This window comes from Bactrocera neohumeralis, chromosome 6 (assembly GCF_024586455.1).
Source record: "Bactrocera neohumeralis isolate Rockhampton chromosome 6, APGP_CSIRO_Bneo_wtdbg2-racon-allhic-juicebox.fasta_v2, whole genome shotgun sequence".
Lineage (NCBI taxonomy): Eukaryota > Metazoa > Arthropoda > Insecta > Diptera > Tephritidae > Bactrocera > Bactrocera neohumeralis.
The window spans coordinates 18,689,843-18,708,399 of NC_065923.1; the positions used below are offsets into that span (position 1 = coordinate 18,689,843).

The 18,557-nt window shown below is 35.0% G+C and overlaps 3 protein-coding genes across 10 annotated transcripts in view; 2 read left to right on the top strand and 1 right to left on the bottom strand.

The window, feature by feature from the left end:
* The window catches only part of LOC126760958 (trichohyalin), a 184,940-nt gene that overhangs the window by 163,393 nt on the left and 2,990 nt on the right, over nucleotides 1-18,557 (top strand). For 4 of the 5 annotated variants that reach the window (XR_007667278.1, XM_050476785.1, XM_050476783.1 and 1 more), the window contains 6 exons: nucleotides 11,110-11,294; nucleotides 11,365-11,465; nucleotides 13,837-14,166; nucleotides 14,234-14,345; nucleotides 14,468-14,524; nucleotides 17,139-17,315. Coding sequence is in view for 4 of the 5 variants with exons in the window: in XM_050476785.1 (XP_050332742.1) it covers nucleotides 11,435-11,465; nucleotides 13,837-14,166; nucleotides 14,234-14,345; nucleotides 14,468-14,524; nucleotides 17,139-17,315 (707 nt within the window). In the remaining variant the exon portion in view is untranslated. The remainder of the gene's footprint in view (nucleotides 1-11,109; nucleotides 11,295-11,364; nucleotides 11,466-13,836; nucleotides 14,167-14,233; nucleotides 14,346-14,467; nucleotides 14,525-17,138; nucleotides 17,316-18,557) is intronic. The other variant, XM_050476787.1, reaches the window with a different exon arrangement.
* LOC126760985 (heat shock protein 23-like) overlaps nucleotides 8,841-18,557 on the top strand; it is a 450,653-nt gene continuing 440,936 nt past the window's right edge. The window contains exon 1 of the mRNA XM_050476839.1: nucleotides 8,841-8,845. The gene's annotated coding sequence lies outside the window, so the exon portion shown is untranslated. The remainder of the gene's footprint in view (nucleotides 8,846-18,557) is intronic.
* The window catches only part of LOC126760963 (HIV Tat-specific factor 1), a 37,157-nt gene continuing 36,518 nt past the window's right edge, over nucleotides 17,919-18,557 (bottom strand). For all 4 annotated transcript variants that reach the window (XM_050476804.1, XM_050476801.1, XM_050476803.1 and 1 more), the window contains exons 7-8: nucleotides 18,316-18,452; nucleotides 17,919-18,252 (exon numbers count right to left, since the gene is read on the bottom strand). In XM_050476804.1, coding sequence (XP_050332761.1) covers nucleotides 18,054-18,252; nucleotides 18,316-18,452 — 336 coding nt within the window. In that variant the 3' untranslated portion in view covers nucleotides 17,919-18,053. The remainder of the gene's footprint in view (nucleotides 18,253-18,315; nucleotides 18,453-18,557) is intronic.

Here is an 18,557-nt window from a genome sequence, read left to right on the forward strand (position 1 = left end):
TTCTTTTTATAAATAAATGAGTCAAATGACGCCATTACTACTTAAAAAAGTTGACATATTGACATGTAAGTATGTATACATAAACCTTGTTAATTTTAATAAACGAACGACTCCCGTAGATAGCTTCAAAGAAGAATAAACGTAAGTTAACGGCTGCACCGAAGATATAATAATCTTCACAGGCGCATTTCGAATGGCATAAAAGGTTATAGAACGATATTTATATTAATTTTGATCGATCAATTTGTACGGCAGCTATGTATATTCTTTAGTGCGTCGATTCCATAACACATGTTCATAGATTGTAGCGTCGCCTAGGACAATAATCTATTCGTACAGATACCTTCAAAAGTAAAAAAGTTTTCCATATAAGAAACTCTTGCAACATGTTGCCAAACGATCCGACGTTTCCTTTTGAGCGTTACAAACTTATTGCCAGCAAATTTAATATAAAATTCTGTTCAGGGGATAAAAGCCAAAATCATTGAGTGCACCAAATATAGCAGTTCTTCCTGTGACAGTATTTTTCAAACTCGTTTTAACCTAAAAAAGGCATAGCATATAAATTTAGCAGAACCGTTAGTCAAGTCAAAATTTATTCTATCAAAATGAACAGATACAGATATATGCTATATACATATGTATATACATAAAAATATGTATGTGAGTCGTAAATTGCCACACTTAGTGACACTTCATTGCATTATTATTGATTCTAAAACACGCTTAATTCGATTTAATTAGCACAAATTTACCCACATATGTATATACCATATATGCCAACAAATTAACACACCTGTTCATCCACCAAATTGTCGATTGTAAAAAACATATTTAATTAATACAACGCATATATTGCATATTAGATATCTCAGCTGTAATTATTCGACTCAAAAGCCTTTTTTTTTTCTTCTTCTTTTTACCATTTGTATTGTTGCTGTTGTCGCAGCACACGCCAGACATGAAAGCGCCAATTCGAGCGCAAATGCGGGAATGGTGGAATGCTTGAATTAATTGCAGCAACGGGTTTTTATTTTATTATTATTGCTATTATTTTTTAGAGTGCCGTGCCTCATGCAGCCTTATCTCTCAGCGTGAAATGGCAATGCAGCGAAGCGATACACGTGCTGGCATGCATGAGTGTGTGTTTGTATCCACTTACAGTGGGTCACAGAGATAATGGAGCCTGTTCACTTTGTCTACTTGTTGAGTGTAATTCAAATATATATTTATTTTTGAACAAATTTTATAGGTTCCTTAGGGATTACACCACTTTAAATTTATAATTTCAATACTAGAATTTGTATTTTAAGAAATTTTTTCCGGGAAAAACATAAACCAGATTAATATTATCGATATAAAACGATTTTTTAAAATCTATTTTTGAGATTTAAAATAATATGGCAACTATCCAAGTGGTTCACGTCAGCCCAACCGTCATTGTAGAGCTCTGCGACTTAAATAAATTCTGCTTCAATATACATAGACACTAAATTCAAATTTCATATTTGATATAGTTTTTATACAAAAAGCTCGAGTTATCTTTTTGACTATATCGAAAAAATGGAATTTGAGATTTTCATGCAAAATTTTTTTTGAGGTCCACCTTACAAATATATTTGTATCTTATATTTTAGACCTTTAAGAAGCAAAAAACTATTTTTAGTAGTCGTAGTAGTGTATAACCGCTTAAAAATACATAATGGAGTAACCTTCTACAAATTAATCATATCTGCAAATAGATTATGGAATATTTCTAGGAAACTCATCTGAAGTAAAAAGCTATTTAATATAAAATATTGGACCAAAACTAGGTCACAACTGGGAACAACTTTTGACACGACAGCGTACTCGCTTTACTTCAAAATAACTATCTATAATCTTAAAGACGATACTGGAGTAATATTCTGATGCAAAAAGCCGGAACACAACCTTTTTGACAGCGACTATTGGAATTACGAAAGGTTCTCTTTATATCTGGATAATCTGGACAATATACATTCAATTGTACGGTTACACCTCATGAATCGTTTTTATCTAAATATACAGTAGGCTATAGGAGCATAAGGGATATGGGATAAGATTGGAGTTGCTTGGCCCTGATGATGAAGTTTCACTTTCGAAGACCAGGTAGAAAAAATCAGCAAATACACAAAAATATTGAAGAATCAATAATTTATTCACAGTACGTGTCGCTTTAAGGGGATATTCTAGCCTTAAGAGCTAGCTCGATTTAGCCATATCCATCTGTTCGTCTGTATGTACATCCGCGAACTACTCCCTGAACTTTCAAAATATCGGTATGAAATTTTGTTCACTCCCTTTTTAACTCGAGAAGCTGCTAATTTGTTAGAATCGCCGATATCGGATCTCCATTCATGTAGATGTTATAAAAACTGGTCGCCCAAAATGTAGTTCTTGTACGGAAAACTTGCTTCGTTGGCATGATATCTTCACGAAATTTGGAATGCATTATTTCTCATAGAAACGTTACAATCGAGATCTCAGAGATGGTTTAAATCAAACAACTATAGCATATAGAGGACTGCTAAACTCTATAATACTCTTAAGGGCATTATAGTTTCTTCTTTTAAAAAATTGTTTTGTACTCTTGAAAAATGAATAAATATGTGGTACAAAATATATGGTGAATGTTTCTTAATATTTTTTTTAAAGTTGGGCCCTCAGACCAGCATACTCCCAGAAATGTGATTCCGGAGGGATATCTTCTGGTATGCAACTGAAGACCAAAGGTGCAACAGTTGTGCAACAAGGCTCCCAGCTACCGTCTAGAATCGAAATAAATTATATACATATATATATATATATATATATATATATATCGATTAGTTGTGACATCAGTGAAGAATTTCGAGATTAGTTTTGCCAAAAAGCAGCTTCTCATACTTTATATATTTTAACATAACTTAGTTTATCAGTTATAGGCACCTCCAGCATCTGCATAGCATATGTACACCAGAAACTTTAACTAAATTATAATTTATAAAAAAGTTCGACTCAATTTTAGCAATCTGTACTCCAATATTTTTTAATATCTGGGGCAACAGACATAAAACTACAAACATTCGCGAAGTGACAATATAAAAACTTTACTTTATTTTGCATATTTATGTGTCTACTTTATTAATATAAGTTGACCTGCATATTTTATATGCCAAAATAGCATAAGTGCAGCAATAGCAAAAGGGAAGTCATATTGAAATCATTTAAATGTCGTAAACTCTGAGGAATACAAGTTTTTCCTATTAAAAAAAAAGAAACAAAATAAATATACTCATTCAAGGAAATGTGAGAACATAACATTGTGTGTTATTTTTTATGCGAGTAACCGAAAGTATACCCACTTCCGTTCGCAAATTGCACGCAGCTTCCATAAAACATCAAATGCGAGAAACGCAAAATTTATTAACACAGCATAATGATTTAGACATAAAAGTGTTTACAAATGTGTATAACATAAACAACGGTAAAATGTGTGCTGAAAATTATTTGCGAAAAACTAAATTTTCTTTACGTTGTTGTATAATTTTCCTGTATTTGTGCGCCAGCGTAAACATAATTTTGCGATTACCTCCGATTACATATATTATTTTCCATTTTATGTGCATGTGCATATGTATGTACGCTTTTAAGTGGCATGCCACAAGTGCACGGGTGTGTGTTGCTGCTATTTCACCTTAATTCACCACGTACCTTAACGGTGTGCAATGTCGCTGGCGGTGATTTTTATTATTGCTGGCATTCAAGGTGCATTTTGTCATCGCTTAATTTATGCGCAACAATGCAGCGGTAAGAAAAACAACAACAAGAAAGAGCGTTGACTTCGGTTGCAACGAAACAATAATACCCTACACAGGTGCATTTCTTATACCATCAGAAAGGTTTAAAAGATGTATATCCTGATTTTGATCGGTCATTTTGTATGGCAGCTATAAGATATAGTGGTCCGATCTGAACGATATATTCGGAGATTAAACCGTTGTTCTGGGTCATAATATCTGCCAAATTTCGTAAAGATAACTGTTCATATAAACAAATTTATCATACAAGAACTTCATTTTGATCGGTAAATTTGTATGACAGCTAAATGCTATAGTGGACCGATCTAAACAAAATTTCCGGGGATTGTAGCGTATTTCTCGAAAATAATCTGTGACAAATTTCGTGAATATAATTTTTCAAATAAAAAAGTTTTCCTCACAAGATCATGATTTTGATTGGTCAGTTTGTATGGCAGCTATAGGCTATAGAGTTCCGATCTGAACAATATAGTTGGAAATTGTAGTGCTATCTTGTATCATAAAATGTGCCAAATTTTGTAAAGATAACTGTTCATATAAAAAAGTTTTCCATATAAGAACAAGACTGATCGGTCAGTTTTGTACCACAGCTATATGCTATAGTGTTTCAATCTGAGCAATATATTAAGAGATTGCAGCGTTGCCTTTGACAATAATCTGTGTTGAATTTCGTGAAGATATCTTGTCAAATAAAAAAGTTTTCCATACAAGGATTTAATTTTTTTACTTTAATATACCCTCTTCGGGGTATAACAACAACGGCATGCATTGTACAATTACACAAACACTACAACATATTAACATGACTATTTGAAGCACTCATCCAACATACATACATACATATCTTCATAAATAAAAAACATAGTCACTCCTGTTGTTGTTGTAATATATTACAGTGTTGCCAAAGCCATACAAAGTGTAAATCACAACGCTGCCGCACGCTCAGCAGTACCGTTGGTGTCACCGGCGCTGACGGCCGCTTCAAGCATTCACCGCTTTGAATTACAGCTTTTTCAACGCTTCGCAATTTTTCTGCTTCTTCTGCATGCTCGTTGTTTTTGTTATTGGCGCCGGCTCTTGGCAATGACGCGTTGTCTGCGGCGAACGATAGAAAGTGGGCGTGCAATTGACACATTTTCATGCAAAGCAGACAATCGAGCACAATGAAGCGCAGTTCAATGAATTATTGCATGTCTCACGCATGCTCAATACACACATACATATATATACATACTATATGTGTTGGTGTGTTCTCAGCACTTATTTTGGCACAACAAATTATCTAGATAGCTGCATTAGCGCAGCAGACGAATTACTTCGGTTGGCATTTCCATATTTATACGCAAATAATATTCTTTCTTCCAGCCAGAAATGGCAAGCAAATATCAATTTATTGCTTAAATTCAAAGCACTTAGTGGTTATGGAAAAAAATATCATTATAACGGTAATGGTACTGGTTTAGCATTGTAACTCTGTTTTGGAAGTGATTCTTATGAAATATTTGACACTTAATGATCTTCTAAAGTTGGAATACTCTGCTTTTGCGAGGGAATGAAATTGCGCTGAATCAGGGAATAAGCTCTCTTCGGTGACGCATGAGTCTAAAGTTCCGTTGATATACAATTTTGAAATAGTAAAGTAAGTTTTTTCTGACCGCAGTCGTTCCTCAGTAGACAATTCCGTCATACACTTGATTGTTTGACAGTTTCGCTCTTATAGTCATAAAACCACGTATCCGTTTGATGAATGTGAGGTCATTAGCTACGTTTTCAAGCATCTCTTTTGCGACCTCTAATCGACCTCGTTTTGCAAAAGATAGAGGAGTTTTGGTGCGAATCTCTCCAGCATTGACATACTTCATTGCCTAAAAAATTAGCCAAAATACATATGTTGAGTCGATCCATGAGAGATTTTGAGAACATCTGCTAATTATCCGATACAAACACGATGATTTTCAAATCAAAGAAACCTTTTTCTTGCGTATGAGAAAAGTTTCCAATTACCTCACAATCCTTACTGAATGCCTTCTGTTGCAAAGATTACGTGGATTCATAGCTCAATTCATAAAATTTTGCTTACGTTTTTGTTCATTTGTTACATGGTGCCTTTCCGATATCCGTTTTATACAGAATATTTATGAAAAATATGTCCAGCTAGGTCCCTTGATATCTTCAAAGTATTAGCCATCTCTATTCATTATCTTTGGCGCTCATATCGTATTTGGATAGCAACAGCATTTTTCCTCAAAAAATAACATTTCATTCAATACCAAAGTTTTGGTCTTTCAAAACCCTCTTTGCGCTAACCAATTGTCAGGAAAAGCTCATTCCATTTGAAGGATATATTCTAAATAATTTTTAAAGAAAATTTACTGTGCTTGTCCAAGATATTAGTAATATGCGAAACAGTTTGTGTTCACCTCTCAATTCTTCTAAGCCATTTCACATGAAATTCAGAGGTAGTTGTTCCAATGTGACTTTTATATTTGGGTTGAAAACGATGTAAATATACAAACACAACGAATTCGATCGAAATCTTAAAACTTTTCTAACAACAGCTTGCAAAAACAGAAACAGAAATGACAGCTTCTGTTTCTGTTTCCATTTTTCTTCAGGGAGACGCATTCTGTTACAAGCCTCAACACAAAGTTAAGCGCAGGTTTTGACATTGTAGTTTCGCATTTTATATTTAGTTTTACTGTTTATCTTTTGACTTCTCTTAATTTATGCACTCGAAAGCGAACATATGTAAATTTGTGCCTACATTATGGTTGACCTTTATATTTACTTTTCTGCCTACATATTTTACATTATTACTTTTAAGCTTGACCCTGAACTTGAACCTGACAGAAAATTTATTGAGCTGATTTGTTAGTTGCTTCAAATGTTTCAGATGTACTTATTCATATATGTATGTATGCTACATATACATTTTTACAGAGGCAGGCTCATTTACATATAAACTTAAATAGTGTGCACTGTTGGAAATTGGTTCAGATATTGGTGAGGTCATAATCACTGTAGTTAGAAATATAAGAATTGCATAGGTTTTCAGTTTTTATCAATTGTAAGGATAGAACACTATATTTTAGGCTTCATTATTGTATTGTGAGCTTGAATCATATAAGATCTTCGAGATAGTGACAAAAAATAAACTCGCGAAGTCATAAGATAAGATTTCTTATTTCTTTGAACTAAGATGAACACACCTGGTGTTTCCGAAATCCAAGAACAGATCTCGCAAGTCTAGTATGGCTTATCATAATAATATTTGGTTCGGTCAGTTTGTATGGCAACTACATCATATAGTGGTTCGATCTGAACGATTTGTTCCAAGATTGTAGCGAAGTCTTCGACAATAATCTACGCTAAATTTTTGTAAGATATATTGACAGGAATAAAAGTTTTCCATACAAAAAACTTATTTTAGATTGAACAGAATGTATGACAGGTACATACACTATATACGGCGGTTTCATATCAGCAGTTGAGCAATTGAACATCTTCTTTGCCAGAAAAGGGCGTACGTAAAGTTTCGGGTCGTTATCTGAGGAACTAGTAGCGTACATATGAACAGACGAACAAGGTTAAATGGACTCAGCTCGTCACTCTGATCACCTATATGCATACGGATATATTTTCTGGTGTCTCCGAAGCTTCCTTCGCCAAACTTTGTAAAACCTGTTCAGTATATAAAAATATTGATTAAATGTCAAGAAAAAACTGAGACCAAATATTTGGGAGATTTTTCATAAATGCCAGTTCAGCAAAAGAACATTTAACTACAGTTCTTTGAATAAGTAAAAACTTTATGTAGCATTTTTAGCAGTCTAGTGGTAAAGTGGCTGATTTTTTGGTTCGTTTCAATTTCCTTATTATACAATTAACCTCGGAAATGATAAAAAAGATGATCGAATTCTGTCGCAGACAATTAACAAATTTCCTAAAGGGTATGTTCTCATAAACATATATGTATGTAGTTACATTATTTTTCAAATATGCTTAATACAGATATGAGTGAATAAGTACAAACATATTTTCATATAGCATTTTAGGGTGGAGTTGCTAGAGTAGCAGCGTTTTTGAAATGTTAATTGGCTAATAAATTATGTCTGAAATACACTAAAAATGCGGCGCACAATTATTCGTTTGCCAATATGACGTAATATCACTGCTTTATATATGATATATACTATAATCTTATAAGTATGCACGAACAAATGCAATATTTTTTGAAGCTGAGCTTCCATGTTAACTGTTCATGCTATGCTTACTAATAACGAGTGCACATGTACCTACACAGGTATTGAGAAGATAAAATCTCATTAAAATACATAAACAGATTTAAATTGATTTCAAGACTCAAGGATCTGGCATGCACTACTCATTTCGTATGCAAAATTTCCTGGTAAAGGTTTATCTTTTTTTGGTTTTGATTGATGTTTCTAACAAACTGTAGCACTGATGGGTATCGTTGATAGCATTCAAGCAAGTATGAAGTCTAAATGAACATATACATCTGTATACTCATATATACACATATATATTCATATATGCATACCTTCATTTACATTTACATACACATACTATAACCCATTGAGTTTGAAGGCGTTTAGCATTTTGCTTTCCTGTTAATCCACATTCACCGAAAACAGAATTGTGTGTTCTTTACTTGTTTTATTTCGAAATGATTCTTATTTATGTTCTCTCCAAAATTTGGTGAATTGCAGTTGCGTATGAAATAGCTTGCGATTTGGTATACAATAACGATTTAGTAGGTAAATGCAAATTAACTGGAAAGAAAGTTAAATGCTTAATGGATTTATGGCAGCTGAAAAGTCAAAAATGAATTTATGGTACATAAAGGCATACATACGCACGTATGTATATATATAGAAACATTTGGATACCATATACATACATACATACATAAATCTCTTCCGTTTGTTATACAATACTTTTGTTTAGTCTTGACTGTAGGCGTTTGGGGTGTGTTGAGGTTAAGTGTACGGATTAAATATTATCTAAATCTTTTGTGCTTCGTTTCGGGCCAACACTTAATCATTTCGGTATCCAAAAATCGTGCGTGATTATTTCAAGTGGCAAGCAAAACGAAATTTATATGTATATTTGTATGCAGTTCTATACAAATTGATATGATGACGTTATCTGAAATACACTACCTTTATTTTCGAGATTCAAAAAGCAAGAAAATAAAATTCGACAGTGTGTTCGAAAATAAATTTTTGAAAAATATTTTTTTAAAAATGCAGGATCATATTTTAGTATATTTATTAATATTGTTTGCTATGGATTTTTAATTATTTTTTTTTTATAGAATATCATGAAAAAGTGAGGTTATGTTGTCAAGACGATAAATTTTATTGGATTAGCTCTATATTTGAATTCTGACAATTCATGTTTGACAGCTCAAATGAAAATTTTTTCGAATTTTGTTCTGAAATATAGGTATTCAGAAATTATTCAGCTACCAGATTTGGAGAATTAAAAACTAAGTGCTCTCAAACGCTAGTTATATTGCTTTCATTTGGCTCCAAAAGGACCCATCCCAGACAGAGCCAAAACCCACACTCACCCATAAACTTTCCACATTCAGAAAGAAAACGCCAGAATATAATTTGTTTTCTTTAGTTTAAAGTACTCAAAAGTATACAGTCACACCCAACTATTATCCCATTATTTATATTTCTGCAAGGCTTCCGATTTTGCTATTTAAAAAATTTTGTTTAAAATTAAAAAAAAAAAAAAATTGTAGAAAATACTTTGTATAACTTCAAATATACAAACCCTTAAAAAAATCTACGAATTTTTTTTATCGAAAGTAATTGTGCAACATTTTCCTACAGGACACATTTCTGCGCATATTTATATGTGTATGTACAGCATAATGGTTTATTAATGTCTTATAAATGAACGCGAATAAATCTCAGACATTTTGTGCATCGTTAATTTTTTATAATGAATCCAATTATCCAACTGTAAACATTTTATATTCATATATGTACCTAGGCATGCAGTAAATACATACATACCTACATGTATGTACATAATACATACAAATTTTTAAGTGGCAGTTGAAAAGCGAACGAGTTCGCTTGCCGCAGACCGTCATAAATCTCAAAGTCTTCATATAAACAACAAACAATAGCTAAAGCTGCAAATCAATCGAACTCAGTACGCTTTGAAAAAGTTTGCGGGCATGATATATTCGTATTGAAGATTATTTTTTTCTTTTAAGAGATATAGCATTTTAATTTCAATTGAAACATAAAAGTATTAATTATTATTCCATAATTTTTGAAGAGTTTGCAATTTTTGCCTTTTGTGTTTGAAAGGAATTTCAGGAATAGAAGCGACCACATCTATTAAGCGCGGTCTAAGTTACCAACCTTTTCATATATTATTAAATAATAAATTATATAAAACATAGCATACTGTTAGGAGCCATCTCTTATATCATTTCATTTTCTATATAAATATTGGTAATGGTCGAAGCACTCGTCAACGGTGAATATAACAATTTTGTAATTTTTTCCAGTTTAGCTTTATACCTCAGCCGATGCTCAGTTTCCTTACCAGCAGACCTAACGCCCTTTTCAATACTCTTGTCTTTATGCATTTTATTATACATAAAGATAGCACTTTTATAATAGGTTGTCAAAAAAGTCTTGCGGTATTTTCGCTAGTTGGCGCTGAAATCACGTAGTTCTAGTTTTATTCATCGCATCGGGTCATGCTATACCTTTTTGGAAAGCTCCTTTCACGCGCTAACACGTGTTTGATTGGTTGTCGTTTCTTTTAAGTCGTTCGTGAGTTATAGCGTCGCAAATATGGAGTAAAATAAAGAGAAAATACGGCATATTTTACAGTACTACTAAGATAAAGGCAAAAATGCATCTCAAGCCGCCAATAAAATTTGTGCAGTTTATGGACCCGATACAGTTACACGATACCGCACAACGATGGTTTCAAAAGTTTTTTCTGGTTATAGTTTTTAAGATGCGCAATATAAGGCCTTTAAAAATGCGATAAAATTGAATTGGTCGAAAGAGACCGGCGTAGTAGCAGCCGTAGCATCGGTCAAGAGCTGGGCATGAGTCATCAAAAATTCATTTCAATTTCAACAAAAAAAAACAAAAATTCAATAAAAATACCGCAAGACTTTTTTGACAACCCATTATTTACTTTTTTTATTTAAATAATAAAATTAACAATTCTCATTACCGCCAACCATAATAAAAATTTATTATATGTTTTCTCTTTACAGTTATTAATTACTGAGTCGTAAACACGGACAAGCTCACTCCTAAACATATTACCATTAACATTTAGACGCAAATACATATCTCCAATGCAGCTGAGGCGTAAATTTCAAACATATCTTAATTTCTAAAAACACATAAAAGTACAGTTATAAGCGCAACTGTGGAATACTCAAAAAAGTAGCAGCTTGCTACTCGGACAAGGCAATTGAGAAGCAAAGTCTCTCGACAAACAAAAAACCAAACTCTATAAGTCACTCAAGTGTTAAAAAACGATCAACAATAAGTTAAATATTTATTTACAAACAAAGAACTCAGCACAACAACAAAATGCGGCTGTTAATATTCATTTTGGCCTGTTGTAAGTATTGAACCGTTATTATGGTATTTATGTAGATATTATTTTCAAAAGTAAATATTTTTTTATAGTTTTTATATGGCAATATAATTTATTTTTAAAACTAATTATTTGCTAGTCAGAAGTAGAAAATCGAAATATTATTCTAAAAAATTTCAATATAGTACCAACACACTGTTCTTTGATAAAATTGATAATCAATTCAATTTTGAAGCTGCTTCTAAATCCAAACCCGTCTTGAGATTCTATTATTGATATATACAGTAAATCCTAAATTTATTGAAATTAATATTGAGATTACTACCACGAGTTGGCCAATCAACACTATGTAAGTCAGCCGAACATCCGTTTCTCCAAGGCTGTAAACATGTTTCATGAATAACATGAGGACTAGTATTTCAAAGAGGCTGAGAATGAAACATAATTCGAAGCGTAGATTATATATTATACTATAATGGTCTAGTAAATATCGAAGTTCAACGAATATGACGGTATCAATACATATAGGTGTTTAAGAGGCCCACCTAGTTGGGAATTACAAACTGCGCTATCATTTGTTTATATGATTATAATTTTCAAAGTACATTTAAAAAGAAACAGTAAACTTTTTTAAGGAGAAAATTAAATCTTTTTCGAGATACACGCGATCTTCGATGCCGCTAAACTATAAAACATTGATAAACGACGCCGCAAGTCCTCCATTAGTGCAGCCATCTTCGTGGACGAAACCTAAAGACCTATCTCGAGTATAAGATATTGTTCGAAATTTCGAAAGTGTAGTGTTACACTTTAGAAAGCTGAAACTCAAAAAATATTTCAGATATCAATTTAATTTTTTTTCTTTTAAAGAGTGGAAGAATTCGAAGGCAGAGGACGTAAAATCTATGTAGACAATAAAGAATTCAAGAAAATCAGCTTATGCTTAGCAAAGAGGTTAAGGATAGTTAGTATCTAAGTTGAACTTATAGTATAACGGTAAAAGTGTGTGGATTTTAATGAAAACGAATTAAAGTAAACGTCTTGCTGATCAGACCAACTATTCAAAGATGGGAAAGGAGTAGGAATAGCCAGAAAAAGTAGCTAGATGAGTTTTTTCTACCTTGCAAAGGATAGAGGCACTTGGCGAAGTTTTGTGTTCTCGGCTTAGTTCATACCACGGTTATAGAATAGAAAAGAGAAATAAATAGTGAACCATTTCGAGGCTTCCGTCTTGTTGAAACCAAATATCGCTTGCGCGATAATGTTCGCTATTGACGATTACGTTCTCACCGGCATCATTTTTAAAGAAATATGGACCGATTATTCCATCGGCTGCGCTTCGTCCCAAATGCGAAAATTTTTCTTTTTTACATGCTGATTGAGCCATACATGGAATCGCTGAACAAAATTTGGCTCGAAAACGTCGGATTTTCTTGGAACTTTTCAAGAGCGCATAGAGCAAAGCGATGTTGCTTGAGAAGGTCGAGCGGCTTCAGTTCTTGCACAAGCTGTTTTTTTGTCAAGTTATTTCATACGTCAGTCCGAGTTGCTGAGAACGGCGCTGAATCGACTCTCCACGGTCTTCGTATACATTCTCAGCTACGGCTGCTATATTTTTTTCACTGCGTGCTGGACGTGGTCTATTCGGTCGAATATTATCCAATAATGAATGCTGGGTCTCAAGATGAGTGATGGTGTTGCAAGTGGTACGCTCAGTAGGCCGATTATTTTGACCATAAGTAGGTTGAGCGAAGCGATTCACTCGTGATCTGTTAATAAAAGGAGCTATTGAAAAAAGTACCTATACTAGGATCACCCGTTATACACTGTACATATGTTATCAAAGATAAAAGATATCTATAACGAGCTAACGAAAAGTTTCGGAAACTTTGGAACAGTTTGAAAAGTTCAAAATTTCAAACATTTTACGATGAGTTTATAACATTTTCATAATGGTCTCCGATTAAAATTTGAAAATGGAAAAATACAACAATCATCAGCTTATCATAATGAAATATAAATCAAGATATGTCAATAAAACTGATTATTGGTTAAGCCTTCATCTAGTCTTTCTATGCTGAATGATATGAACACTGTCTTTTCGGTTGTCTTCATAGTTATTTTTTCGGTGAATATGTGGCATACATATTTAGATATAATTAGGATATTATACCACATTCAACATTAAAGGATTTGGTATCAAAATTGCGCAAAAATAATATACACCGTCTTCTTAATCCAAAATATATATTTTAGTTTCACACTCTGTATATTCATACAATGTGGGAGAGTATTTAAAATTCGATTCCGCCGCACGTTATGCGCCCTTATTTGTTATAAATTTTCGTTTATTTAATATTACCAAACTTTAATAATCCTTTCCTTATGCTCGCAGTGGCACCCTACATTAATGCATATCATGTGTCAGCCGCCTCAGCGGGCGTGTCCTTCATGAATGAAAACTATCTGGACCAGCGAGAGTCACAAGTGTACAACACACAGAATGCCGCATCGAAGGCATTGCGTAATAGGCGCATGTACGCCATGTGTCCGCCACACTTCCAACGTGTCGGCTCCGAGTGCTACTCGTTGCTGCCACAGGCCAGCAGCTGGCTGGAGGCGCATTTCTTCTGCAAAGACAAGAACGCGAAATTGGCGGAACCACAGAATAGAGCCGATCGGAAATTGCGCGTTTTCCTCAAACAATACGACGCACAGCGGGGATGTAAGTGGCATTGCTTGCGGTCGCTTGAAGGAAATTAATTTAATTAAAAAATGATTTTTTCTTGCAGTAACTGGTCCCATTTGGATTGGCGCCACCTACGATTGGCAAAGCAATGTGTGGCAGTGGAGCATTAGCGGCAAGAACTTAACATATGACTCCTTCAGTCGCATGGAACCTGAGTAATAAAGTTTTTCAACTATTTATTTTTATTTTAATTTTTTAATTATTTTCGTTTTTAAGAGAAATAAAATTTTATTTAAACAAATATTCGAGATTTTATTAATGAGCGCCTGTTTTGCAGGATCAGACAGAACCTGGAAAACCATTGTGCTGTGTATGACCCAAATCTAGACTATAGGTGAGTGTTAATGCTTTTATTGTTAAAATTATAAAAAAAATGTTTTTGCCACATTCATCTCATATTTATACATATGCTAATGCCTTAACAAACTTAAGCTTAACTCTTAGTACTAACCCGGTGAGTGCGTTGAAGGGAAACTAATACCAGACTAGCGAATGTTTAATCGAAAGCATTGTAATAAGTAAACTCAAATATTGTATGAGCTCTTTAATTTTAATCACCAAAAAAAGTAGTCCCAGTAGTGGTCTGAGAAATATAACTAAACTTTATGATAAGGAAGGAACTTTTCGCCCTAAACTAGTTTGGAATTCTTTTTGTCCCGAGTAGAAGGCGAAACCTAGCCAGATTTTAATATCTTATGACATTCTCACCGACTGTCCCACTTTCGCTTGACTAAGCACCACCGATATAATACCTTGGGTCCACAGGGGAAATCAGCTGAAACTTAAACAATTTTTATTAGGCTCAAAGCGCTTCGTCGATACATAAGGCTCTCTGGGTCTATCCCTAGAAAGTTAAACTAACTGGTTGAGGTTAGGTTAGTCTGGCAGGCTAATGAGCCACACAGAGACCAGTTTTGTTCTTTGTGATACCAGAAGGAGTTCCGCTACGCAGTGAGGAGTAGTCCGGAGTAGTCTCAAAATGAAGTAGTCTTTAGGATACGCGAATTTCATTCGATTTTGGTGCGTCACTAACGATACCTCTTCCAGTGTCTGAAACCATTGGGCACCCAAATGCCAAAAGAGTTGTATAGCCAATGCGGGACAAGTATAAGAGATACTACATTGTTTCCCTGGTGCTTTGATTTTTAGATTTATTGCAGTCTTCTCGATCTGTCAGCCTCATTCTGCAATCGTGTGCCGCTAGCAGACCATGACCAGTACGTATTCGAATTATGTTTCTACAATCCCTTCTAACGAGTGCCAGTAAGACCTTGCTTTACTTCCGATCTAACGTTTTACACATGACTTTTGCAGTTTTGCATCCAGACAGATATTTCCATCGCGTTTTGATTTTCTTGTATAGAAAATGCAAGAGTTCTCAAAGTTTGATTACGTTTTCGGTTGACGGCCGTACACCACTCTTAGCAATCTCGTTCACTCTCTTATTGCTCTCGATGTCTATATGAAGCAGCATCCAGTAGACGGGAAGTCCTTGGTTTTACCAACACTCTCCTCTGCTGCCGTGCTTGCCAAAGCACTTCTAGCCGATATGCAAAACGAGGTTAAAGCCTTGATTGCTGCTCGGCTGTCCACGTAGATGTGAGCTCGGGAGTTGTCTGCAGATGCATTATAGGCATATCTCAGCGATTTTCCCAATAAACTAACCTAACTTTGTCAGAACACAGGAACGCAAATCTTGAATCGGTTAGCTGTTTTAAATGGTTTGGCAATATTTCTTTTCCACTACAACTGTGGGTCCGCCTGGGCCGAAAACACAAAACTTCGCCAGTTGTGTATATCCTCTGCGAGGTCAAGCCAATTGTACATCCCAACTGCAGATATGTCGGCTTACACTTGGTCCTTCCATTGGATGCGTGGGCGCGCTTGCTTCCGTTGTGCACCCATGGTTCTTAAGACGAAGTAGCCTTTCGCTGGAGCATCATCTTCCATGCGAACGACAAAGCCCTACCAGCGCATTCGTTGGATTTTTATGCGCTTAACGGCACCAAATACCTTGCTGAGAACAGCTCCCTCGAACGCTCCAAGTGCTTTCTTATCAACCAATCGGTTCGTCATCGTCCATGCTTTTGCACCGCATAATATGACAGCAATGATAAGAGACTTATAGAGCCTAATTTTTGTTCGAGGGAGAGGAATCTGCTTCTCAACTGTCTAGTTTCCAAAGTAGCACCTGTTGGCATAAGTTATCCTACGCTTGATCTCCTGGCTTAGATTATTGCTGGAACTTATGTTGGCACCAGTCTTTGGCCGCATAAAAATCTGGAGCCGTTCGTATTACGTCGATCCGAAGATCAACTTGTCGAACTTTCTTTGTTGTGGCGGCGACAAAATAACGACCCTTATAATTTTTGTCTACTTCTAGCCCTATAGCTACATAACATGAAACACTCATTTTATATACTTGACTACCGTTTGATTTATTTGACACATAAACCATAATTAAGCGATCGTGAAAGGTATTTAGAAACACAATTTTAATTGCAAATACAATGTCATAGTGTCAGCACACTCCCACAAATGAATGCAACAATAGCATACTTAAAATGCAGGCGAGTAAAGTGTGAAGCAGCTAATCAAGTTGTCCGACTGCAGCTCAAAACGTATCGCGGTCAATTGACGTGTTAATGATGTGTAGCGCCAGACAAGAATCTAAACAAACGTTATAAACACATATGCACGCCTAAAAACACTAATACATACATACAAACACACACATATTGGTGAAATGAAACAGAAATCACTCAGCGCCAACTTGCAACGTGAAAGGCATACGAAATTTGGCAGCGGTTCTCAAAATGCATGCGGCACATTGCATATACACACATACATGCATACACACCGACGCTGCTAATTAGCTGGTTGCTTAATTGTACTTTGTAAATTTGCGTTATTAAAACTAATCTTTATTTTTTACATTCCACAAACAGATGGTCTGCTCGCCCCTGTCCGGATAGATTCCGTTTCATCTGTCAACATAAAATGCCAAAAGTCAGCGAGAAGAATCGAGGCAAGGTCTATACGCGTTGGAATGCCACCTACCCCAATGAGTATGCGAATGAAGTCATATTGGAAGTGATGGATCAGCCGGGCAAAAATGGACGCAGGTGAGTGTGTTGAGAATAGATACTTACTTATATATGTATGTATGAATATTTGTTGTTGTAAATAAAAACATAAAAACGTTAACTTCGGCTGCAACCCAGCTATACTCATAATACCTTACACAGGTGGCAAATTTCCTGAATTTTTTTGTCAAACAAAAGCGTTTTCCATACAAGGAGTGGATTTTGATCGGTCAGTTTGTATGGTAGCTATATGCTATAGTAGTCCGATCTGAACAATTTCTTCGAAGATTGTAGCCTTATCTTGGAAAATAATTGGTGGCAATTGATAGCTATATGCTATAGTAATCCGATCTGAACAATTTCTTCGGAGTTTGTAGCCTTGGCTTAGGCAGTAATTTGTGCCAAATTTCGTGAAGATATTTTGTCTTCTGCGTTTACTTCTCGTTGTTACAAACTTCGTGACACACTTGATATACCCTGTTCAGGGTATAATGATAGCTGTTGTGGAGAATCAGCGAAAAAATGAAGTTGAAATAATACAATTTTGGCTCCAAATAGAAGTTGTTAGACACCAGCAGGTTTCAGTAGTAACATTTTAGTTCGCTGCTTTACTTTCTTCCTTACCAAAAAACATCAACAACATCATTTAGATCGTAATAGGTTGTTTTATTTCAAATAATGCAAAGCCACACATTTGACATTACAATTGCTCGCTCTTTTAAGCATTAGAATTGAGCGAGTAAACGCTGCCTTCAGAGTCACTTATTTCTATAAAGTTTAACACACTTCTGGTGTGTCTGCAGCATCACTTTCCAACTCATTGTGCTGCACTGGTGTTTCCCCCGCGTTTGTAGTCGCTGCCGTCGGCTCATTCAGTGCCTTTTGGATGGCATCGCGCTCCTCATTTTCCTCATTCGTTAGATACTGATCCCAATGACTTAACCGTTTCTGCACCTCCGCCTCGGTTTCGACGATTCTGTTGGTTATGAGAAATAACTTAAAAATCGCAACTAAATGCTGGTAATTAGTGAAAACTTGCTTGTATTTGGTCTTGCCGTCCCAATGTTCCGCGCTCAGCTTACGTTGTCCGAAGAAACGGCCGTGCATCATTTGTATTACCACATCGGCTTCCTCCGGGTCGGCCATATTCACTTGTGCGATGCCTTCGGGATGACGCTGTAGATAAAAGTAAAGATAATCATTTGACCAATGTTTAGCGATAGTAATAAAATTAATTAATTAAATTAATTAAAAAATTAAATTTTGATTAAAAAATTAACC